At 39.6% G+C, this 25,468-nt stretch overlaps 1 protein-coding gene across 1 annotated transcript in view; it reads left to right on the top strand.

Annotated features, from left to right (window-relative positions):
• The window catches only part of SDK1 (sidekick cell adhesion molecule 1), a gene marked incomplete at its 5' end in the record, with an annotated part of 398,756 nt that overhangs the window by 256,331 nt on the left and 116,957 nt on the right, over positions 1–25,468 (top strand). Inside the window, 7 exons of the mRNA XM_084271072.1 lie at positions 494–577; positions 6,583–6,777; positions 7,983–8,099; positions 8,357–8,524; positions 10,539–10,641; positions 11,569–11,745; positions 19,542–19,678. Of these exons, the coding sequence (XP_084127198.1) occupies positions 494–577; positions 6,583–6,777; positions 7,983–8,099; positions 8,357–8,524; positions 10,539–10,641; positions 11,569–11,745; positions 19,542–19,678 (981 nt within the window). The remainder of the gene's footprint in view (positions 1–493; positions 578–6,582; positions 6,778–7,982; positions 8,100–8,356; positions 8,525–10,538; positions 10,642–11,568; positions 11,746–19,541; positions 19,679–25,468) is intronic.

Here is a 25,468-nt window from a genome sequence, read left to right as displayed (position 1 = left end):
TCTGACATGTTATGGCACTTTATTTGACATGCTTCATGCCTTCACAAGGTGGAATTTAGTTTAGATACTGAAGCAAACTATCCTATAAAATACTATGTTGTAAATACAAACATTTATAAAGCTCTTGGGAGGGCCCTTCTGAGCAGAGAATTAAGATGTTCCATGATTCAGACCTATAAAATGAAAAGTAACCCCTGCTCTCAGCATTAATTTGCAGTGCAAATCCCTAAATCTTACCTTACATTGACTTGACTCTTTGGAATTCATACTCAATGTAGCAAAAAATTGTTAGTTTTTTTATGAGGCTTTTACTACCAAAAGAAAGTGCCTCCATATAGAGACAAACTCAGACAAGCTAGTCTGTTTGTAATATACTGTGTTGAATGCAATGCGCATGGAGAGATTATGTGATGGGTACCTTTAAATCAGCACCTAGTTTTGGCATTCCCATGGCTTTGTTTGTTTACTTTTGTTTGCTTTTCCCTTTCTAAAGAGCCACCACACTTCACGGCTGAGCCCGAGAGCGTGATATTGGCTGAAGTGGAGAAAGACGTGGACATCCTGTGCCAGGCGATGGGTAAGTGTGCAGAGGTCTTGAAACCTGCACAAATGACGTATGTATCACCAGTACTGAGGAAAGCATCTTATATAAACTCACAGTGATTTGAAGGCTCTGCCTTACTGCGAATTATGGCAAATCTCATGTATCGGGGAAAGGGATGCCCTTTTGCCCTGGGAAAATTAGGCAATTTTTGTGGTTTGTTTTCGACATGAGGAATGGTGCTGGAACCTTTGTGTTTCTTGGGCAGGGCAAGTCCTGCTCCCTCCCCTCTGGTAACCTGCCTTTGCTTCACAGTGGTCACTGTATAACAGATGTTTGAGTCATGAGCCAGGAAATTAGCTGAGGTGAATGCCTGGAACCCATGATCTGCAATGGATTCAGTCAGTATTTTCAACAGTTCAAATGTCTTTTTTTTCCTGAAACTTTTCTCCTGAAATTTTATACTGAACAGAAATGTCAGTAAATGATGTTTAAACATAGTTAAGAATTCTGCAGGATTAATAAAGGCAGTTTTTAATTGGCAGGTATTTAAATAACTAACACAAAAGGTTTCAGCGGTTTAGAATTCCACCTCAACCAAAACGGTTTTAGAGATTTGGTGCCAGAGAACTGGAAGCACCACCTATTTTAGCACTCTGGAAAGATAGGAGGCATCGTAGTCCCATGTTGAGCAGGTTTGTCTCTGTCACCGAATTGCTACATGGCCTCAGCAAGTGACTGAACTTTCTGTTGTCTCATTTTCCCCGATGCAGAGTTTAGCAAGCAGTACACATAAAAATGCCATGGGTAAAAAATACACAATCTTGTCTAAAAAAACACCCAAATCTCACCAGCAGCTTGTTTCAGTGGACTCTTTCTCCAGACCAGACCCAATAAAGATGTTCTCTATTGCATTATTATATTGTTTCCACTATGATTTAAGCAACTTTTAATGCTCTGTGTGGGAAAGAGTCAACACTGCTCTTGTAGAGGGAAGCTTTGCAAATGTGCTAGGGTGATAAGTGAGCGTGTGTGTGAGGGTGCTCTGGTTGATTTAGAATTTCAGAAACCTTTGATGAGGTCTCTTACCAAAAGGCTTTTATAAAGATGAAGCTGTTAGGTTATAAGAGACAAGATCTTGTGGTTAATTAATAGCTTTTTTAACAAAGCACAGCAGGACCTGCTGTCAGCAGAGTTCCCCGGGAATCTCTGCTGGAACCCATGCGGTTCAACATACTTATAAATGCCCTGGAAAAGAGTGTGAATAGTAAGATGATAATATTTACTGATTATATAAAATTATTCAAGATACTCAACATTAATCTGACTACAAAACAGTCACAGAAGGTTCTGATGATTTGAACTCACTGGACAATGAACTGGCAGATGAAATTATTGACAGAGATGAAATTGCTATGCAGAAAAGGTATGTCTTCTGCAAACATCAGTTCAGTGCCAAGTCATGGTTCCAAATGTTAGGTACTGGCAAGAAAGAAATAGAGGAAAAAGTAAGGAACACCACAATACAAATCCATGGGGCAGCAACCACATCACAAATAGTTCCCACAATTCTGATCACTCTGTTGGAGACAGGGATGTAGATAAAACAAAAAAGATACGAAAAAGTAGGAGTGGTGTAATTAGAGGTCTACCATGGGTTTTGAATGATTAAAAAATTAAGTGACTGGACCACTTTGGGAAAGGGGTGAGTGAAAGGTGGGTGACACTGGGAGTGGGAGTAGAAGACAATCCTGTCTTGGTTAGTGTAAGAAGCAGAGGACACACCCAGCTAACTTTTCAGTGAAGAGATGTACAATAAAGGAAAGAGAGTAAATTTTCAGAGAAAGTAAACTGTAGAGGTTATTGGTCCAGACAGTGGTTAAGATCAGAAATAAAATTTGCTTAGAAAAAAAAAAAAAAAAAAGAAAATGTATGGAAGAAAAACCCAGTAAGGACTATTAGACAGAGCTGTGTGTTTGCAACCCCTGGCTCCGGAAATAACTAAAGCACAGATTACTGGAGCTGAGAAGGTGGAAATAGCACTTTGTCCTTGGGCTGTTCTTACATTTTGTGCCTGAGCATCCAAGACAAGACAATTTCAAAGGAAGGAAAAGTGACTAGAGAGACGTTTATTCTGGCATTGTGCCACCAACTTTATGTTTCAGCATGTGGTATGACAAATGTATCTGCGATTTTTTTATCTGAGAAGATTTTTCAAGTAGCAGAATTAAAAGTATGTTATGCTATTAGAGAAATTGAGATACAAAGCCATTCTGAGATTTTTTTTTTAATTATTTTTCAGTCCTGTATAACTCTTTGATATGTATCTGAGCTATCTCACTGTCGCTGGAAAAACCTATCTGCTGTCTCAAATGTTTTTCATGTAATGAAAAAAAAAACCCTAAAAAACTAACCACCCAAAACCTGGAGGAATTAGGAAGAGAAGAGGCTGGCTTCTAACTCATCCTTCTATCCTAATGCTTCCCCTGAGCAGTTTAGCTCCCAAGGGGATTAACAGGGCACCCATAACCATTCTCAGTAGATGAGGTCTTACTGGAGACATGGGAACCCTTACTAGAGGAAATAATCTATTTCTGCTGAACCCTTCTAGCATACATCTGATCTGCTGATGGATGTGGTGCAGGAGTGTGGAAACCTGTCTCTGTGGGGACTATTTTGCCAAGTACCTATAACACAGACTTGTAAGGGGCAGTTACTAGTATTAAACACAGAGGAGTTTTGAGCCATTATTACACAAATCTGGCAATTGCCAGCATTTAAAAAGAGGGTAACCGAAGGTCGCTGTCTCCCTGCTCCGGGCTGGGAGCTAGAATAAAGCACCAGAAGAACTGCAAAGCTGCCCTGTACCTCCACTACAAATAGGAAGACAGATTGTATTTCCCCCAGCCCCATCAAGTGCTGTGCACAAAGCCCATTTGCCAAGTCTTGGTGCATTTGGAATGTGTGAGAGACAGATTAATTTCACAGTATAAGCAGAGATTAACTGTAAATAAAATTGCAACTTGCACAGACTAGCTTTACACTTCCCCGTAATGGAGTTTCAGTGTATCAGACTGCAGAGTAACCACACTCTGCCGCATATCTTTCAGCAGGGGCTGATGCTGCCTGCATTTTCAATGGGTTTCCTTTAAATGCTTTTTCTTATTTGCTTATAGAAAGTTTAGAGCTGCAGGCAGCGGTGGCGGTGTCTAGGGAGCACAGTTAATTGGACTTTAGTTCTACCTGTTTAGACAAGTAGATGGAAAGATGCTTTTGGGATTCCCCAGTAGCCCAGTGGGATCTAGAGAAGGCTATAAAAAATAAATAACAAAAATGACACAGTGAATATTTCGAGTCTTTTATCCAGGTTCGTAAGTAATTTAAATTTGGCAGAGAGTCAAGCATCTGTTCCACAGATGGGGAAACTGAGCCTCAGATTGCATACATTATTTGCCCAAGGTTACAGAGAAAGTGGCAAAGCCAACACCAGAGTCTCAGCTTCCCACCTTCCCTTTTCCTACAGAACACTAGATTAACTCATCTGTGAAAAATGAAGAGCACTACCTACATGCTGAGAAATAAGCTTATTTTATGTATTATTACTGGTCTTTTAGGCCACTCTGTAATCTCAAATGGTAAGGTAGGACTGATACTGCTCAGAAAGGTAAATCCAAAAGGTCTTTAAAGTGTTTTCTTCGGTTCATAATTTTTTCAGCAGAAGTTTTTAGAGAGGAAAAGAAGCAAAATTCCTTTGGGGGTGTGGGGAGAGGCAAGGCTGTGAGGTAGGAGCAGGGGAGAAGAAAAGAAGCTGGTTTTAACCATTTTTATTGCCAAAGAGGTAGGAAAAAGATAAAAGAAAATGTGTATAACTTGGAAGACAAATCTCTCTGGGAAGATCACTAAAGCCCAAATGAATGCTGCTGACAGGCATCAGAGTGCTTAGATAAGATCCTATTATTCAGACTCATAACTTTGAGTAGAGGAAGATACCCGTAACCGAAATGTAGAAAAATAGAGATGGTAATATTCCGTTTGTCAGCTGAGTTGGTGATAGGGAGGTGTATCTCACAGTGATTATAGGATTAGAAGGTTTGCTAATACTGTTAGTAGAATGGGTTTTATGGAATGACACCAGTGTTAAAGGTTTGAGTGTACTGAATGCAGGATTTCATTATTTCCTAGGTGCCTATCAAGTCTAATGTGTGGGAAAATGGAGTTGCTATTATTTAAACATTTCCAGGCTTCTCAGCATCAGGAGAACTATTCCATTTTGCATCATCTGTTTCTTCATTACTCAGTGATAATTTGTATTTGCCCAGGAGGATTTTCAAGAGATGAATAACACTCTCACCGAGAATTCTGAACATTGAAATTTACGCTAATTCTGTATATGGGCTGTTGTATGAAATTTAAATTATGCCTATTGCAACCTACTACACTATGTCTATTCTCTTTCACACAATGCACTCTACATAGTGGATTTCTTCCCGAGATGATTACCTTCTAGATTATGAGTACATTTTATTTTATCAGCAGAACAAAAGCATCAGAGGTGATTGTAGTAAATGATACATGTTTATAAAAGTAGCAGCAGCATTTGAATGTTGTTTTTCAATCATTCCATACATTTTTTGTGTGTTCTTTCCAGGAGTTAATATAGCTTTTGTCTATATAAAGAGAGTAAGTACACTGAGAGAAGATATGAATGGAAGTATAATACAGCAGTATTTAACTTGAGGATTTTTAAAATGGTAATGATGATAATATAGATCCTCCCGTAGTGCTTTCACTCTGAGAGCCTTAAGTCATTGCCAACATTGCAGTGAAATTCATTGTCTGCAGATGCTCAATTCATCAGTGACATCCCATCCTTAATGCTCCCATCATACCCTGCTTTTCTCTATTCAGGCAAATTCCCCTCACCCTTGAATTTAAGTCCATAGTTCCTTACCTTATTACAAGGGAACGTGAACCTCTGAGGTTTTAAGTGATCTGTGTTCAGAAACATCTACTGATTATGAGAAAGCTGTATTTGGGGCTGAGATAACCTAAATCGGCTTGATACACTTGTGATCCTGTGATTATCCTATCACATAAAATATCTGCTTCACTTCAGATAGGGCCCTCAGCATTTGATCAGTTAGGGATTTCTGTCATATAAAGATAAAACATTGTCTGATATGAGGGGCGGGACAAGAACATCTGTGTACAACTGTTCCAGAGCCCTGGTATCTCTCAAAGAAGAGAGAATCCTACACTATTTGTATATACTAAATTTACAGGCACTTCATCCCAGCTGCCTGGGATATGACTGCAGAAAAATGTGTGTGAAGTAACTGTGTCAGTGTTTGTAGAACATGCACATGAAAGAAAACAAGTATAGCTGGGGCTGTTACATCTAGGGTAGGATTTTTGTTTCTTCTAATGTCTGGTGTTTTTCAAATAACAGGTTAAGCTTGAGAATGAATAAAAATACTAATAATTTAAAGCTATCCCATTGTTGGCAACATGCTGTTTGTGCATCAGCTCAAACTAAGCTGCCAAATTAGAACTCAAATACAGCCGTGTGAGCAGTTCATTTTTTTTATGTGTAATTTGCCATTTCCTTTTTATTTTGACATCTTAGCTACAGTAGCACAGAAGAATCTTATTTGGGATGGAACAGTCTTACAGACTTGCTGCATTGCCACACGACTGCTCTTTAAGTAGCATGATTCTCGCTTCCAACGTGAAATTGCTCTAAATCTTATTTTGTAGTAGCATGAAATATGATTGGGTGAAGAAAGTAATTTGATAACATGTTTTCTCAACATTTCCCCTTTCACTGTTTGCTGGTTTGATTCCCACATGTTCTGCAGTGTGTTATTACCATTGATAATTTAAGATGAAGCCTCCGTTTATCAAAAGCAGCTTGTAAAAATATAACTAATTGGTGTGGAGGGATGGGAAACCAGGGATATGTCCAGAACAGCGCTGGGTATTTGGACTACCAAAAACATGTTTTGCAAGGACTGATAGAGAAATTCTTCTTTGTTTTATAGGTGTTCCCATTCCCACCTTGGTCTGGTATAAGGACTCTGTTCCCCTCAGCAAGCTGGAAAACCCTCGCTACAAAGTCCTGCTTAGTGGGGGGCTGCGGATTCACGGGCTGCGTCCTCAGGATGCTGGAATCTTCCAGTGTTTTGCTAGTAATAAAGCTGGGGAGATACAGACTTACACCTACCTGGATGTGACTAGTGAGTAACGAGCCATGATACGAGATCAGTGAGCTGTCTTGTTGTTTCTGTAGGTAACCCTACATCCATGGGCTTTCTCTGCCACTCTGTGCTTGTTTATTTTGACTCACAGAACCTTGATTTTCATCAAGTGTAGCTGCCCTAGCCCTAAGCTACCCCAAAATGTCCTCTGTGGCCTGAATACAATCTGCTGAAGCCTATAGAAAAACTTTTCCATGACATCAGAGGCTTGAGGAGAACTCTCCTATTTCATGCTACAAAAGGAAAACTTAATGAAAAGGAGAAAAAAAAAAGTTTAATTGTGAAATACTTTCATCTTTCCTTTATACGTAAATAATTTAATTCTACTTTAATGTAATTCTATTCTGAATTTGAGCTACTGCTTCATGATTGTGCATGGTGTCATTTTATCTACCTTTTGTCTACAGCTATATTTCATAGAGAAAAGAAAGTTCAAGGGGGTTTGGGGTTGGGGTTTTTTTCAAAAAAAAATCTGATTAAATGTCTTTCTAAATTAAGTGCTCCCTTCTCCGTGGAAGAATTACAAATTGTAGTAGAGTCCTTTAAAGGCAATTATTAACAGGCATTTCTGCAATACTGTAACTCTTCTTCAAGAAGCTGATTTTTTTTTAGCCCAAGCAGACCAGAATTCCTACTGGCTTCAGAAAATAGATCAGGCCCAGTTCAATATATATCTAGGAAACTGCAGAAAAAATGTAATAAAATGCAACTGGGGGAAAATAAGAGAGAAGGAAACTTGGAAAATGTCTTGGACAAGACTCAGGTGCTAAATTCTTTTGGCTGACATTTAAGTCTCAAAGTTAATGCCTTTCTCAAGTTGCTTTTCATCTTAAAGTACTCTGTTATGAAGATGAAAGAAAATAGTTTTGTTTATCTAGATTTCTCAACTTCCCCCCAAACACTCATTTTGAGCTTTATCTTCCTTTCTCTGCAAGCCACCTTACTTGTACATGTACAAGCACTGATAGATTTTTATTTTCCGTGTAGGTAATAAACTGAATTAGGCAATTCCTAAGAGATGAATAATGAAAGGTTACTGTCACTGCTGAAAGGTTTTCATGCATTATTGTCATGTCCTTCTCGATGATCAACTCTATAAAAGTGGATGTGAAGTAGTCTATGATAATAGGTAAAGGAACTTTCTGATAGCTGATGCATTGAATTTTTAAAATTTTTGATTCTAGACATTATACCAGCATTTATACAGCCTCCAGAGGATACCACCGTTACAGAGGGGATGAGTGCAGTGCTAACCTGTGAAGTGTCAGGGGCTCCAAAACCTGCCATCTCATGGAAGAAAGGTAGCCAGTTATTAAATCATTGTGGAAAAGCTGGGATCCGATGGTTTCTTGTCCATTCCTCTTGCTGAGATTCTGTAGATCCATTTAGCACATACTTCATTTCTTTGGTTCTGCAAGCAGAGGGTTTGTCACGGGGCTGTTGTGGGCCAGCAGCCCAGACAGGTTCTAATAGTCTTTTGGAAGAACCAGGGTTGCAGTGATTACTCTGTGAGGTCTGTGTGACACTAATCACGCTGTTTTTCCCTTCTGAATTTCAGGAGACCGGATCTTAGCCAGTGGCTCAGTTCAGATTCCTCGGTTCATTCTTCTTGAATCTGGAGGGCTCCAGATAACACCCGTGTTCCTTCAGGATGCTGGCAATTATACTTGCTGTGCAGTCAACTCTGAAGGAGCTCTGAATGCTTTTGTGATGCTGACAGTGTGGAGTAAGGATAATGTTTTGTTTAAAGTCTAACTTTAATCAAGTCTTAATCAGTTTTTGTTGTATGCTCAGGAAATTTTCATAAGCAATTATGCTTTTCTAGTTAATGGAGATACTTGTGTGATTTAATAGGAATAATGTATCTATTTTAGGAAACCTATCTCAAATATCCTTTTTGTTTGTAAAATTGTGCATATAAACGTTTATATTTTGTGGAAGGAAGCGAATTAAAATAGAATTTCAATCACAATTACAGTTTTGTTTGGGTTCTGCCGTGGTGAATCTTGCACTGCACATCAGACCTTTTAACTTGCAGATTTGGCCGTGGGCAGTGGGTTTCTGCCTCGAGGACTCTGAAGGCAGTGTAGACCAGCCCATGCTGGTACCAAAGCTGTGGCTGCAGTTAACAATGGGTATCATTTTCCTCATACCTTTTTATTTCTTTGTGGCCCTGGGCACTGTTGGAAGCCAAACCAAAGTACAGCAGACTTCAGCTAGTCTCTCATGCTACAGATCGGCACGGCACAGGGCAACCCATGAAATGATTTTGTCCTTCCCCATTTGCCCTTGATCTCTATTTTTTTATTCATTTCTTCTTTTGGGGAAGAGAGTCTGACCCAACAGTTTGCCCTGTGTTACTCCTGAGTTAAAATATTGGGTTTAGCTACTACAGGTAGGAAAAAATGATCCCTGAGTTGGGACTAAAAATAAATAAAATCAATGAAGATTAGGGTAAATACAGAAGTGTTGTGGCCCTTTCTCCTTTCCTGTTTCAATTATGCTGCTGATGTGAGGTACATATTTGACATTTATTAATCCCCAAACTGTGCAAGTTAAATCAGCAAAACTTTTCCTTTTGAACTTGGGAATACCTGAAAACAGCACTGGCAGTAAATGTAATGGGCTTGTGTCATATGGCCATCATATTTGTGTTTTTTTGATAATATACTGTTGGTAAACACATCAGGATGTTGTAAACTGAATGATATCCAGGAAATCCTTCCATTAATTCTTGACAGCATGGTTATTATTTGTATTAAAGATACTTCCTGTTCATTGTGCTGTGTTGGAGGGAGGGAAAGTGCAAGTAACCTCATATTTATATAACAGCAGCACCATATAAAGCTAGAAGGCATACAGGTACATCAGGAATAATGCTAGAAATTTCATGCTGTTGGAGTTAGCTTTTGATTTGGCCGATGATTCCTTCTTGTGCATGTATGAGATATCTCAGAGGACACTGATTATCTCTGTAGGGATTTGGGACTGATTAACATTATCCACATACCTTCTATACTCATCCTAGTTGTCTACCTGCCTCAGCTGATGCTATCTGCTGCTGCTGTGTGTTAAGCATAATAGAGATCTTTCACACCAGATCTGGTTGCTGTAGTTACAGCAATTATTGTGTTCTGGGTCTCCAGGAGGTGCTTGAATAAAGATGTTCTGAAGCATATGAGTAAACAGTATATCTTTCTTATATGGAAAATTCAGACTACCAGAAGCTCCTCCTCATTAGCCTCTTTACTGGATCTGGTGAGATTGTCAGGTGCCATTGAAGTTTTCCTTTTTCTGGATAATTTTCAAGCATCTTCTTTGCACAGATTTTTCTTTGTGTTTGTTTTCTTTGCTCTGAACAGCGTGAGTTGTTTCCAGTGTACATTTGGATTCATTTATAAAGCGTTACAAACGTACGAGCTGCCCTGTGGCTTTAGGGACTTGATGTAGATGCTTACCACGAGACCAGTGAGAGTTAGTACAGCTTTAGTACTCTTCCTACTCAGATCACTGCCAGCTCGGACTCATGGCCTCTGCTGCTTTTGCTTCTCTGCACCCCACTGTGTACCACCTTTTCTTGACACAATGACATTAGAGGGAGGGAAGCCTTCACAGCACAGGCTTGAAGAGGAATGGCCTGCTTGCTTTGAATGACAAATGTTCAGTTGCCTGCTCTCTGAGTGAATACCCAAGTTAAAATGCTGTAATTTCACCTGAACTATGGCTTGTGTTCCTTTCAGATCGCACTTTCATTGTTCACCCTCCTGAGGATAGCACTGTGATCAAAGGAACCACAGCCACTCTGCGATGTGAAGCGACTCATGATCCTAGAATTTCAATCAGGTTGGTGGTGTCACTTCTTGTTTGTGTGGTTTATCCCAGCTTAATTTTATAAGCTATATGAATGGCATTAGGCAAAAAGTTTCAGGACCCCAGATTTGAACACCAGACCCCTGATTACTGCATTATAAGGTTGTACACTGTATCATTAATCATATAAATCCCATCTTCCATTTCAGCCTTATGTATTATTTACAATGAGCTATGTTCCACTTCATGACTTCAATATAGCCTTCCATGATTTTACTGTCAAGGTTAATACACTATCAATAAAACCAACTTGTCAGAAGCTGATACTTAATGAGACTAAAAGCCAAAGAGAAGGAATAGGATTTCAGAAGTGTTTACATTGGGATCCATGAAAGCAACACAAGAGGTGCCCATGCTCTTGGGAACACCTCAATAACTAGGGGCTATATTCTGCTTTACCTGTGTAAAGGAAAACAGAATTTATCTGTAAAATGGTATAATTTATGCTAGAGTATTTTGAGGAAGTTCACCATTTGTAAAATAAATGTACCATGAAAATTCAGGTAGTGTGAAAGCAACAGAAATGAAAAGAAATGCAGGGAATAGCTTGGAGGGGGCTAAAAGGGTGAACTGCAGAAAGGCCTTTGGAAAGAGAAATACCAGTGTACAAATCTCATGTAGAGATGCTTAATTATAAGACCATGGGCTATACACATCTCTGACGTATTGCTAAATGCATGTCTTATGGATGAGCTCTAGTGACCTTGCATGCAATTACATTTCTCATTCTGATCACTGATCTAAAACTAGAATTTGTAAAAGTCTCTGCTCCTGAGAGTAACTGTGGAGGCCCACCATTTTTAACATGTGATTCCAGAAGCTGCTGTCTTGTTGCACAGTTCAAATAAGTCTGGTTTGCAGGTCTTGTGAGTAACTGTTAACAAATATTCTAATACTCAGGTATGTTTGGAAGAAGGACAGTGTTGTAATAAATCCATCCAGCAGTTCCAGGATCACAGTAGAGAAAGATGGAACCCTCCTTATCAGCCAGACATGGTCAGGTGACATTGGAGACTACACCTGTGAAGTCATCTCTTCTGGAGGAAACGACTCCAGAATGGCTCGACTAGAAGTGATGTGAGTGTTCTATCTTAAATATACACTATACTCAGTTTCAGATTCCCTTGGGCATTTTTCTAGCATTTCATTCCAGGTGGTCTGTAAATTTGAAGTTAGGTGTGGGTTAGGGGAAATAAAGCATGGTTCATTCCTAACTAAATTGCCTTGAAATGTCCTACGTTTTATGTACTGCCACGCTACTTGGGCTTCCAAGTAACTGCATGTGTCTGAATCACGTGTCCGTCTGGTCGGATGATGGAGCTCAGTGGGTAGAGATTAAGAGATGGTAGTCTGTTTGAAGCCACTATGTATGCCTTGCTGTATTTCTAAGGACCTTTAAAATAAAAACCAGAAAATGTTTAAAGTGCAGTTCAGTTCTGGAAAAAAGGATGATAGAAAGGCCATTATGGGGTTCCGTATTTTCTGTTCCATCATTCCACTGGGGTCAGGTGTGCTTCCACTTTATTATCATCACTAAAAGCAGAAACTTTGGTACATGTGTGGAGCAGATCAAATGAATAAAAGGTAATGTTTTATGTAGACCTTTTTTGTAATTTATTTATTTGAGTACTGCCGCATGCTTTAATTTAACTAAAATTGCATCTGTTTCTGCTGGTCATGCCTGATCTCTCAGAGAAGACGGCAACTTCTGCTGTTGGCAGTGTAATGAGTTCACCTCTGAGATTTGCTGTGCAGAGGGCTGTTTGATACAGCATTATTCTGACAGTGCCAAGGCTAGATCAGATGCCCATTTTCAGAGAGCGGTCATACATTCTTTCTCTAATTAAGCACTCCTCAGCTCTCCTCCCGGAGTGCATTTTAGTGCTGTTTTGCATCCAAGAGCAGAAGACAATTCAAAATACATTGCTACTCTATAACCATACTTGCTTTTCTCTGAGGCAGTTTTTGAATGGAGGGCAGAAAATGATGGAGTAAAGACTGAAAAGAATGCAAAAACCCTGGACGTTGAAGCAAAGTTATAAATATATCTACTAAACACTTCATCAGTCTAACCATTTCTTAGTCCTGAGTAGCAAAAGATGCCCCTATGGCACCTAGTACAGCATAGCGGATGTATTCACTTGCAGTTCCCCATTGACCAATGAGGAACAGTTTTATACTCCATAAAACACAGGCTAGATGCCAACTGGGAGAGGCATATCTTGTGTCCATCGCTGAGGCTGTGTTTCTTGTACCCCAGCTTGTTCCAGTTGTGTTGTCTGGCTCTCCATGCGCTGGGACTGGCTCTAATCCTGTAGCTCTGCTTCCTCTGATGTTCTGTTGCTGATCACCTATCACCTGTTTTTCCTGGCAGAATTAAAGAAACGTATCAAACCCACTCTTTCAGAGGACTCCAGTAACTGCTAAGTCACTCAATCATACCTTGAATTGTGACATTTTATTTCAAAGTAGTGCTGCAGGTAGTGCAATAATGTCGAAAACCATTGCATTCCTTTGCAGCTTTCATCATTATCATTTGGCTCAACAGCACAAATCTATGAGAAATAGAGATACATGATACAACAGAAGTGAAATGAAGAAGAAAATATGTGGAAAGGAAATGTCTGAAATAAAGCTTAAATTAAATTCTAGTTTGTATATGAATGACAGATCTATAGCATTCCCTATTCTCCCAGGTAATTCTCTTGTGCAGAGCATTAACAAACAGGGCATGTACATTCCCATCGATGAGCACTTACACTTCACTGCCTTGAGTAGCACTAATCTCAGACAAATGTTGAGAGGAGGCCTCTCAACCAATTATGGTCTGGAGAAGTCTACCAACACATAATATGGCAGTTTACCTAGCTGTATCTGACAACTCCAATTGTCTCCCCACCTTTTTTCCCCCAGGAACCAGCATGTCCCTCCTCTACCTCTAAGCACATCAAGAGAAATTTCCAAAGGCACAAATAAGTTTGTTACTGATTTCTATTCAAACAGATTCAATTCAAAACCATTGACCTTCAGGGTGCCCTTCAGTTATTTAATCTCTGAGTGGTCTGGTTTCCTAATCTGTGGAGAAAAAGGAAAGAAAACTATTTCTTCGTCTTCCCTTGTTGGAAGATGGGCTTGGGGGACAAGGTACCATTTCTGGCTAGAAGAACATATGCTGATCACACAGCGTGGTATACATAGGTAGTACAAGCAGGATGGATCATTTTTCTCAGCATGTCTATGCAGAAATAAAATATTTGAAAAAGAAAGCCAGAAAACTAATGAAGAACTTGCTAAAGTGCAGCCAAAGGTTACTTTGCTCATCAATTTTGCACTGATGGTACTTGGGCACGGAATCTAATTGCTAGTCAAGATACTCCATTCATTCATTTGTCTTCCCTCTAAATATGTTTATTCTTCATGTACATCACTTGATTTGATTTGCACGAGGTAAAACATTTGCGAGTGATGTTTCCCTTCTGCAAGACATAGATTTTAATTTTTTACTTATTTCTATTTTTTTCCCCTAGCAGAACTTCTTGACTGCAAATACAGAAACATTGTCAGGTCTTTTGATGATGAGCTTGTGCTTCTTATGTATTTCTTCAAGCCATAGGATTTGATCCTGAAAGTAATTGCATGTTATGAAACATCCCAGGTTCATTTAGCTTACTTTTATAGTCCTGTAAATACCATACTGAAATATATAGAGAGGGAAAAGCGCTTGTTCCTAAAGCTGTATAAGCTGAGTTATCTCAGTGTATCACTCACGTGATGGGAAACTGTGCTGATTCCAGCTCAAAGTATCCTGAGGGTTCTCAGTGCATATAAAATATGCAGAATTACCACTGTCTCTGCCTGATGATACCTGCTGCTCAATATCAGCCTGTCTGCAGTCCATACTAAAGAGTGTCTTTGTTGTATGAATGTGACTGAAGAGTATGGTAATGCTGCATTGTTGGAAAATCAAAGCCCCGTACAAGCCTCTGTTATGTCACAACATAGAGTAAAACCTTTTAGGCTCTTCCTCTATGCAAAAATATGGAGAGGACAATGTAATACAAAAATAGACAATTTATTCCTGGCAGCATGTTCATCTTCTTTCCGTTCTCTTTCACCAGAGAAAGAACTATTATTGTTCTGTCTTCTTCAAAAGCAGGAGAGGGGAGCTAACCACTTACAATAAAACCCAGTGGGTAGCCAAGAATGCACAGTATTGCCTTTGTCAATCATTTATACATAGATTTGATACCCTTTTTACTAAAGTATTTGTAATTGCTACTTCTCACAATTTCTTCCCAACATATCATATAAATAATAGCTGGATTACTAAAAATCAGTAAGACCAATGCAATCAAAATGGTGTCTCATTACAAGTTTATCTTCATTTGGATCCTATATCCATTGGTTCCAATATCCCAACTCTTTTCCTTTCTGCAGGGACTGAAAACAGGAAGGATGTAAAACTTCACCATATTATTCCTTCCTCACTAGAAAGAAAGCTCCTATTTATTTTTCCAAGCTCTCTATTGAGATGTCATCCAAGAAGTAAGGTTCACTGCTGAGTGTAAATGCACTTGATACTCAAAAGAGAAATACCACCTGGAAGTACACTTGGAAATACAATTCTGTCTGTTCATCATTGACGGTATATCAGAAATGGAGGTGTTTTTAGCAAAAAGAAAGCACAAAATTTGAAAGCCTTTCCCAAGCTGTCTGTTGATTTGAGCTTGTGGTGACCACCAAAATGACATGGGAAATAATTCTGAGCACTCTAGGACTTGGCAAGCTTTTAATTTCAAAAAATCCACCTCATTGTAGGCCTATGAGAGACAGAAAGCCTCAAAACTCATGGATGCCTTGCAAGAATCTTTCCTATGTTTAGAAATTGGAAAGGATTATTTTGCAAGAGAAACTGGAAAGTCCTGAGCAACAGATGATATGTTTCTTAATTTAAAACATTATAAACTTTTATGAGCAAAGCTATCAGGGCTGAGTGCTTTGTTAGGCTTCCTACCTCAAGTTCTTACCATGTTATCGGGGCTAGCAGATGAACCACCTGCTCCCAAGTAAAACTTATATGGTGGACCTGATTTAGAAAATCATTTATGAAATAGGAATGGGGCTTTTTATAAACTGACAAGAAAACTTATTTAATCTCCCTTGCCTTTTTAGTAATCCCCTCTTCAGTCACAGTCTCTCTAATTACCTGCTGTTGGACCATTTTTCTCAGAAATCTCTCCAAACCATGTCTGGTTTATTTCCCTCAGCAAATAGTCTGCTTTTAGCTAATGTCATAAAACACTCTATGTGTTTGCGGAGTGAATTTTTCAGCTGCCCTCTGGCAGTGATGAGCAGACTCAAAACATTAGGGTTTCTGTTTTGAACATGTATCATCTGCAACTAGCTAATATTTCTCTCCTAGATTGTCACAATGACTTCACGTTCTCTTCTTGCAAATCTGCTATTTTAATTGCTTTGTCAGAATCCCCTCAGGTCATCTTGGTGGCCATGCCATTAACCCAGGGCTTATCTATCAATTACAGATTTACAAGTGTCTATATACGTATTTTGCTATCATACAAAATAAGTTATGGAAAACTTGCCTCCGTGCAACTCTTCAGCATTAGAAGAGTGGGGTCTTAAGATATTCTATATTGAAAAGCCTCCATATATTTCCTTTTTGGGGCTTCAGTGAATAAAAACTAGAAAAATGATAACGCTGGAATTAAACTTCCAGCATCCGATCGAGGGCCATTCTGTGCCCTATGTGCTGTTGTACTAAAACCTAATTCACTTTCAGAAGTTGAGCAGGGCTGAAACTACCATTCTCTGCAATGACTTCTTGGATGTTAGCAGCAAGGAAAAGTAATTCTCTTAGAGGAAAAAAAAGCAGCAATGATCTCTTTTGGGAATGTAAATATTCATGATGCTGGTACAGGTCTCATTTATCATCCCTTCCACACAGTATGTGGTAGCAAATGAGAAGGGGACAAAGTGTAAGTGCTTGCTAAAAGTAAGAATTACTATTTATTAATCTCTGCTTTTGTATACTACAAGGAGAGAAGTGCACTTCTGTGCTGAAATGTCTTTGTAGTTTAAAATATTTATTTCTGTCCAGGTGTGCTTCTTAGGCACTTGTTATGTCTGCCTTGAGGGATTTAAATCTGTAAGCACCATCTGTTGCTGTTCAGTATGGACACATATGGCTAAAGAATATGATATTGGTGGAGATGGTATGGCTGCTGCAGCTCATGCTACTCAATCTCTGTCTGAACAGAAAGTGCCCGTTTCCTTCACAATGCTGACTAATTACCATTTTGTGTCAAGCTAAGAGAATAAGCAACTAAACCCAAATCCTAAGGGAAAAAAATGTTTGAACTCAGTTTGTGCTTTCAAAACCATAAGAAAGGGAGTGTCCCCTTTCCTCCAGAAGTCATCTGAGACTTGCACCCGAAGACAAAGGATTGAGCAGTAAAGTCTTAGTTGTGCAGCCTCTGTCCTCAAATGAGCTGTTAATTCATTCCTTCTAAACATACCAGGAAATGAGATTAGTTAGGAAATGCACACCGTAAAACTATCCTTAATATAATCCAGGAGTGTTTGTTTAGTTCCCAGAAAAGGAGCGACATGGTGAGAAGTTTGCTGGGAGCTCCCCCTCAGCCACCCCTCTACACTTCTCCCTGCGTGAGCATCATCCGCTGGCAGAAGCTGAAGCCACAGCCCGTTGCTGAGCTCTTCGCCACTGGGCCTGGTGTAAATGAAGAGAGGACTGGGCCCTCCTGGAGCCATGTCACAACAAGACATTTCACTCTCTTTCCTTCAGTAATTTCCTTTGCCAGCTTAATCACAAAACCACTATCCCAAACAGTTTGCTTATGACATAAACCTCCACTTACAATTTATCATTAATGTTTGTGGTAGTTAAATATTTCTTTCCAAATTAAGCAGCAAGCTTTGTAGTCCCCAGGTAACTGTCCGTTATCTTAAACCCCCACTCCACACATTTCAAACCACAGGATTATTCTGCCATTGTGCTTGCAGGCCAGCTGCTCTTCCACTCTGTTTCCAGGTCCCTTTCTTCCCAAAATTTCTTCACCCAAAATTTTGCAGTGATCAAAAATGTGCTTCTCTTGGGGCCTCACGAACTCCTTCCTGTGCCTGACATTTCTTCTTGCCCAAATCTGTGTCCTAGCTGTCTGAGCATCACGAGCTTGGAGCGTGGTTGGGGCATGCCCAAGCCTAAGTGAGAACACGGTCAGCCTAAACACCTCAGAATTGAGGCATGGAGTGAATGACTTAATGAAGTTAAGATCTGAATCACACCCTGAGGTGCCATTCCCTGTTTACTACAGAAAGAGCCTGGGGTGACCATGCTGCTAATTTAGTTAGGTGTTTAAAGTCAGATGAGCCTTTGAGTCTCAGGTTTGGCCTGAGGAAGCATCAACCCTTCTGGCCTGCCGAGAGGAGGCAGGTGAGTGCTTTCCATTCCTCTCTTCTCACTGTCGGTGTGTTTTTCTTGCTGCTCCTTGGCTCTTCCAACAACCTTTTTTTTGTGTGGCTTTTTTTGGTGTTACCTTCACAGCATGTAGCCATCGTAAACATGTAAACAAAGGCATACACAGTTTTAACAGAAAAATAATAAAACTATTGTCTGTCTCTCCTTCTGCTCCACAATCTTCCAGTACAAACCGAAATCCAGGACATATTTATTGTTCTGGCTTAAAGCCAGAGTCTGTATTTACTTTTGTGAGCAGCTGAGGAGTTGCAATTTTTGAAGAACTAAGCCTTCAGTAGCATGATACATTACAACCAGAAATTACTGTATTTTTAAATTAAGCATGTGAAGTGCCCTTCTGACTTTCTGCTCTGGTTGCTCCAAGGGAGGGTTACCCTCTGCTGTCCCAGGGAGCAGCAGTAGATTGAATGGGTGAAAACTGGTCCTCCTTGCTTTTTCTTCAGTGTCTGAGGTCCTTGTTCTCCTTAGGAACTGGGGTGATGTGGAGCAGAAATCAGCTCAAATATAATGGCTGAAGGGCTCCCATCACTTAATACAGATCAGCATTTAAGGGATGTAGCAGAATTTTGTTTTCTTACTGCACCACGCAGCCTCCGATTTTAAGGCAATGAGTACAAATGAAATGTTTTTCCACAAATGGCCTTTATGTGGAGAAATTACCCATTTTAACTGAGCTGCTGTTTTATTTTTTGTTTTTAATGTTTCATTTTGTATTTCCATGGGATTTCTGCAGGCATTTTCACTACATTTTCTAGTTGGGTGCTTCCAAAAAAATTCTTATTATAGGAAGGAGAGATTCTACCCATGACAGGATAAGCCTGAATCCGCAAGTAAATCAAGCTGTTCTGTAGCCTAAGAATACATATGGTAATTTTGATTAGTAGCTCTATATGGATAGTGTCAATGTCTTCTGCTTCCTTGAGTATGAAAAATTCTATGTTAAATCATATCTCCCATATGTTTTACTGTTTATATGTATTACTGCTGTCACATTGCTAGGACATCATCGTAAGAAGGGGAAAAAAGTGAGAGGGGAAATTTATTCACCAACTTGTCTCAATCAAAAACAGGATGAAGATTGGCTTTTTTCCACATTTAGTAACATTTCTGTTAACTGTTCTAAACATCAGCCTTGGGACTTTCAGCATGATTTTTTTTTTTCCAAATAAGATAAGATTCTGAAGAATTAAGAGAAGTCTTTTATTTATTTAATTGTACAATAGCTGCTGGTAGTTTTATATCTATCATCATACAAATCTTATGTCATGTGCCTTTAACTGCCTGTAAGACTGTAGCTGAATGAAATGTAGATTGATTTTTCTGTGCTGCTTTTTTCCCATTCTCTTTTCCTTAACAGTGAGCTGCCTCATTCCCCTCAGAATCTTCTGGCCACTCTAAATTCCTCATACAGCCGCAGCGTGATGCTCTCCTGGGTGCGCCCCTTTGATGGAAACAGCCCTGTTCTCTACTACATGGTCGAGCTCTCTGAGAACAGTGAGTAAAGTCAAATATGTTTCAACCTCATGTTCTTCTTAATTATTCAGCCTTCTTTCAGACTTGCCTTTTACCAGGGCTACCAGCAAAATGGTACTCTTGTTTACTAAATCATAGAATCATAGGGGTTGGAAGGGACCTCGAGAGATCATCGGGTCCAACCCCCCTGCCAAAGCAGCTCCCTAGGACATATCACCTAGATAGGCGTCCAGGCAGGTCCTGAATATCTCCAGTGATGGAGACTCCACCACCTCCCTGGGCAGCCTGTCCCAGGGCTCTGTCACCCTCACTGTGAAAAAGTTCTTCCCCATGTTGGTGCGGAACTTCCTGTGCTCCAACTTGCAGCCATTGCCCCTTGTCCTGTCCCCACAGACCACTGAAAAGGGGCTGGCTGATTCCCCCTGCATCCCCTGCTTCAGATAATTATAAACTTTAATTAGGTCCCCCCTTAGTCTTCTCTTCTCAAGGCTGAACAGTCCCAACTTACTCAGCCTTTCCTCATAGGGGAGATGCTCCAGGCCCTTAATCATCTTCGTAGCCCTTCTCTGGACTCTCTCCAGGAGATCCTGGTCCTTTTTATACCAAGGAGCCCAGAACTGGACACAGTACTCCAGGTGGGGCCTGACCAGAGAGAGTGTGCACGAATTGGAAGCTCTGGGTTTTACACTCAACTATTCACATGTTGAAAGAGTTAAACAAGAAAAAGAGGTCCGAGGTGGTGGAATTGTTAGTGAGGAAAGCTTTGGTTCCACCTCCAGCATTGCCAGCCAGACTTGAGGCACAATGGCTCATTCCTCAGTGCTTCAATTTAATATCCATAAAATAGCAGTAGTCGTATTTTATTTCTTCCCATAGTTGTCTTTTCCTCTGGTTTCATAGGTATTTTGATGCATTCAGAGCCCCAGTTTCACCCAAAATTTCAAGCAGTATGATAATACAAGGAACTGATGGTCCATCAAAGATACAAACTTGGATGTCATTGGAACTACTATCTTACCTGTATATGGGTTCATATATTTTCTTCACTTTCTTGAGGTTATCATTTTACATCCTTATTTTAGGAAGGTGGTAAGGGTGTTTAAGTGTAAGATAACTATATATGTAGCTTTGTGGGTTACAAACCCTGGTCACTGTGAATGAGCTCTTCTTAGAATTTTGTCATGCTGTAGGTCTGATCCTCTGGCTCTCAGTTTGCAAGGTTATTCAGGGACATTGCTAATGCCTCTTTAGGAGTTGATGGAAAGATGAGGTTATATGGAAATCAGTCACCTTGGCAATACTTTCTAATCTCTATCACCCTAGGAGCTAGAAATCCAAGCCTAACAATTGATTCTTGATGAAAAAATTAAGAGCATCACTTCTTCTGACATGTGGAAATTAGCCACTGCATAACTGAATGAGAAGCAGTCCTGATTTCTGATTATCTAGAGAGCAGCGGTTTGTTTTGCAACACAGAGAGCATGAGATGAAACTTGAGCTTCAGATCACATACAACCCTTCAGCTTTGCAGGTTGGAGTGCATAAGTTTTCAACGTGGAGGTCCCAGAACTGATGATCTTGACATCTGTTAAGCAAAGTGCAGTTTTCTAATCCTAGCAGAAATCCCAAGCTATGCCCAGGACTGCTGTCCTTAAAACAGTTCTTTTGAGCAAAAGCTCCAGATCTTTTTGTAATAAATATCTCAGAAAATTCGGTGTGCTGCACTCACACCTTCTCTGTACCTTCTTATCATCATGACTTTCAGCTTTATTTTCACTTCTCTCCTTCCCCTCCTAAGGATTACAGACCAGGAACTGCCTTTTTGCTTTTCCTTACCTGTCCTTTCACCCAAGGTTACCTTTGTGTTTCATGTTTCCCAGTGGCTTTGACAATGACAAGCTAATAAACTCCCAGTCTGGGAACATGATGCAAAGGTTCTGGAGTTGTATTTACATAGAGACAACACAGAGCTGGCAGTACATGTGCACTTGGGTCCTATGCTGGGCTGCATTGATTGGGAAGAGTCACCAAGAGGGGAAGCATCTCAGTGACAGGAGAAGCTTGAAATGTCTTCAAGTGCCTTTCTAGCAAGGATGCTTTGCAGTTGTTCTATTATAGGAATGGGGTAAATGTGCCATCATTTTGAAAATGCTGTAATTCATTCACTGAAATTTGTAGAAGGCTCAGCAAAACTCAACAATAGCTCTCCAGAAATCATACAGACAGTCCCTCAGAACTCCACAGGATCCTGTGAACCCTTGCTAACTCCATGATAGATCCAATAATTTTGGCTGATGGCATTGCAATCTACCACTGAGAGAGTGTCATAATCACAAATCACTTCAGCAAGCTTGCAGCTGCAGAAACCAAATGCAGGTCAGGTTTGTTGTGAATTGAGCATTAATTCCCAGAAATATTCTAGATCTTCCTTTCTTTTCTGTTTTCATCTTTATTTACTCTGCTTTTATGTCCAATGTGTAAATGGTTGCTCACAGAAGTAGAACAGAAAGGCGTTTAAGCTGTTCACTGTTGGTCTCTTCTTTCATTTGACATATTTTTGCTCAGCTTTACTGATGTCAACAGAGTAGTGGAACAATATCAGCAGTGACTTTGGTTTGGAAAGTTGACTTCAATGTCTGCATATTGTCACTGTTTTGTTTTGTTTTCTATTTTCTTGAAGTGTTTGTTTTTTAGAGTTATTTTGATCTCAGTAGTGTGTGGTTAATATTTAGTTTCCACAGACCTCCTACTCCTTTGGAAAGCCCCGCATTTCCTTTGTTCCTTCCCCATCCCAAGTGATGTATGTGAATGTGAAGCTGACATTTGATCTTGTGTAGGTAGAATTTGTCTGAAACGACTATGCAGAATCTCTCTTTCCTTTTCAAAGAGAATTTCCTTTCAGGTTTTCTGTCGCTGCTGTTTGTGACACAGAAAGAGCAAGTGCTGAGGCGTTGGCGTGTGCCCTCCGTGAGCTCATGTGCTTGTGTGTGGAGCTCTTTCGCTGTCAGCAGCACTGCGATGTGCTTAACATCCAGATCCCCGTTTGCTTTCACACCTCCAAAGGTCAGGGAGGGACATCAGAATTACCATTTATTTTCCAGTTAGCAACACCACAGAAGAGAATTTGGTCTTAGTTGTGTGGAGTTTCCTCTGCGCGTTTTGCTTTGCTGTTGCACGTGCCACTTAGTTTTGTTCAGGTTTTTAGGTGTTTTGGTTTGAATAATTTTCTAATAGCTTGAGGATCCATTGTGTGTTTGAAGCACATACCATAAACGAATCCATAATAACAGTATCTGTGGCAGAGAAATAGCTGAAGAGGGTTCAAAATAATGAGTGTAAATTTCAGGGGACTAATTACTAGCTGCATTAGAGAGAGGCGTGTCACTCCACCTGGCATGGATTAGAACTCCTTTTCATTAATATCAATCCAGTAAAGAGATATAAAAACATGATTTTAATTAGAGGAAAAAAACAGTGGCAGACCGTGCACATAAATTGCTGGAAATATGAACGACTCTAGTCACCTAATTTTTAAAATGAATGTATTTGGCACAATGCAATAATTCTCAAATTACAAGAATTCACAGTAGACTGTATCTGTGGGTGACTTGAGACATATGGCCTTAAACATTTGGGGGCAAATTTATAATCTAATTTGAAAAACACAGTTCCAGGGAAACACAGTCATTAAGTATCCCTGCCCACACAGAGCCAGGAATATGAACCTTAATTTGAAATAGGATTTTCAAATAAATAGCACGAAGCATTGCTGTCATTTGCACTAATATAATTTTTAGTTGTTTCATGACCTGTTTAGCCCCTGTTATGATATACTTAGGAATTCCAATGAAATATCTTCATGGAGTTAGAAGGGGATGTGCTTATTTTATTCCAAAGACATTTAGATTTCAGAGATTAATCAAAAAATATTCTGAATAGTCTTTTAACTGAATAAATTAATTAATACTTAAAGAATTCTGCTGAGTACCATTAAGATAAAAGCCTATTTTTGTTTTATTGTATTCTGGGATATCTGTGCTGTGCGATGTAATGATATAGCTCAGATTCATCATGTTGTGCCAATGAGATGATAAAAGCTCCTATGAAAAGCATCTATACATACCTAATTTAAAGGCTCTGAATTGTCATCCTGAATTTCATTGGAATATTCAAATGATAAAAATTTAACCCATTGAAAAATCTTTTAAAATATCAAACTGTGTTGTTCATTACACTTGTGACTCTGATTTATATATGATCATATTAGAAGATACTTCTCAGGCCATCAGTAGACCTTGTTGAAGTCCCACCAAACAAAGGATGAACCATTTCATTTTTATTTGAACTTTTTGCAATATCTTGTTGTCATGAAGATTTGAAAGATTAACTTTGTAGACTCCAGCATTATGGGCAAATTCCAGCACTACCATCTATGCAGTCACGTGGAGAAGGGAGGGGATGGAAGTGTACTCCAACTCTGCAAAAATCAGCTGTCAGCAATAGACATAATCTGTAATATCAAATTTGAAATAATTTTTGAGGTATGTGGAATTAATGAATGAATTGTAAGGTAGATAGGGAAATACAGAAAAAAAAACCCTCTTTTTGAGTATCCAGTGTCACTAAACATATCACAAGTGCATCCAAAAATTCTTGACAGAACAAAAGCAATTTCTAAAACCCCTCAAATAACACTGTAGACTAGAGAGTAGCCTTGTGAGAGTCTTCGTTTCTAATAAATTAACTTGGAGAGGCAATCAGAGTTAATTCAAAACACCCCAAATCCTTAAGCCCATAGACAGCTAAACATGGAATTTTTCAGACAGTAGCAATTACAGTGGAAGAGCAAGCAAGCAAAGCCCAGAGTACATTCTGGGCATCTTAAGTTAAATGAAGGATTAGCAGTCTGTTCAATCTAACAGAGGCTTATTTAATAGTTTGACCTGGCAAGTCTTTTGTCACCATGGAGCTTCTCCAGGCTTCCCAGGACAGAGAAGTGACAATCATCCCTGGAGGAGAAGAGAGTCAGTGTTAAAAATTTTATGGCATGTTTTTGATGTCAGAATTGCTCTTCTCTACGGTAGAAGAAGCTTCTGTACAATCCTGGGGTTTGCTGTGTATTTAAGGAGGGAGAACAGGCTTCCGAAATGTTTAGTTTATTGATTGTCAAAAAAAAAGGACTTGACATTTAAATTTTAAAGATACTCTCCACACTCACTGTATCCACTGCTCCATGAGTGAGCAAATCCTCCCCAAACCACTTTCCTTTACAAATCAGAGTGCCCAGGAGATGAATAGGCTTCGTTTATATTAGTTTTCAGTTTAATCTCTCTTCCTGCCAGATCTTTTATCTTCCACCAGGAGAGGAAAAAGAATAAATAAAGTATTCTACAGATGCAGCATATAAACAGAGCAAAGCCCCAAGGTGCTGAAGAGATTAATAGGCCCTGTTGTTGAATCAAACTGCTCACTACATTGAGCTGCTTGGGTTAAGCACTCTCAGGTGGTGTTTACACTAGCAGTAAACAAATGAAATGTTTTAAGAAATGGACCACTACCCAAGTAGCTCATACAAGGGTATTTCACTCTCTTGTTGGTGCCTGCTCTTCCATTTTCCTCAGGAAGATGCTTCAGGCAATGTACTAAGTCAGCCATACCTTAACTTTGGCTCGCCTTGATTTGTTGTTGTGCATTCTGGCTGTAGCAAGGTGAACAGTTGTTTGTGAAATCTCAAGAGAAGCTTGATAAAATTCAGGAGGAACTAGAGTGCAAAAAAACTCCTAACCAGTGCTTTTCTGGATAGCATAGGTG

This window comes from Gallinula chloropus (genome assembly GCF_964237585.1).
Source record: "Gallinula chloropus genome assembly, chromosome: 15".
Lineage (NCBI taxonomy): Eukaryota > Metazoa > Chordata > Aves > Gruiformes > Rallidae > Gallinula > Gallinula chloropus.
Note: the sequence above shows the minus strand (reverse complement) of the source record. Positions and strands in the feature narration are given on the sequence as shown.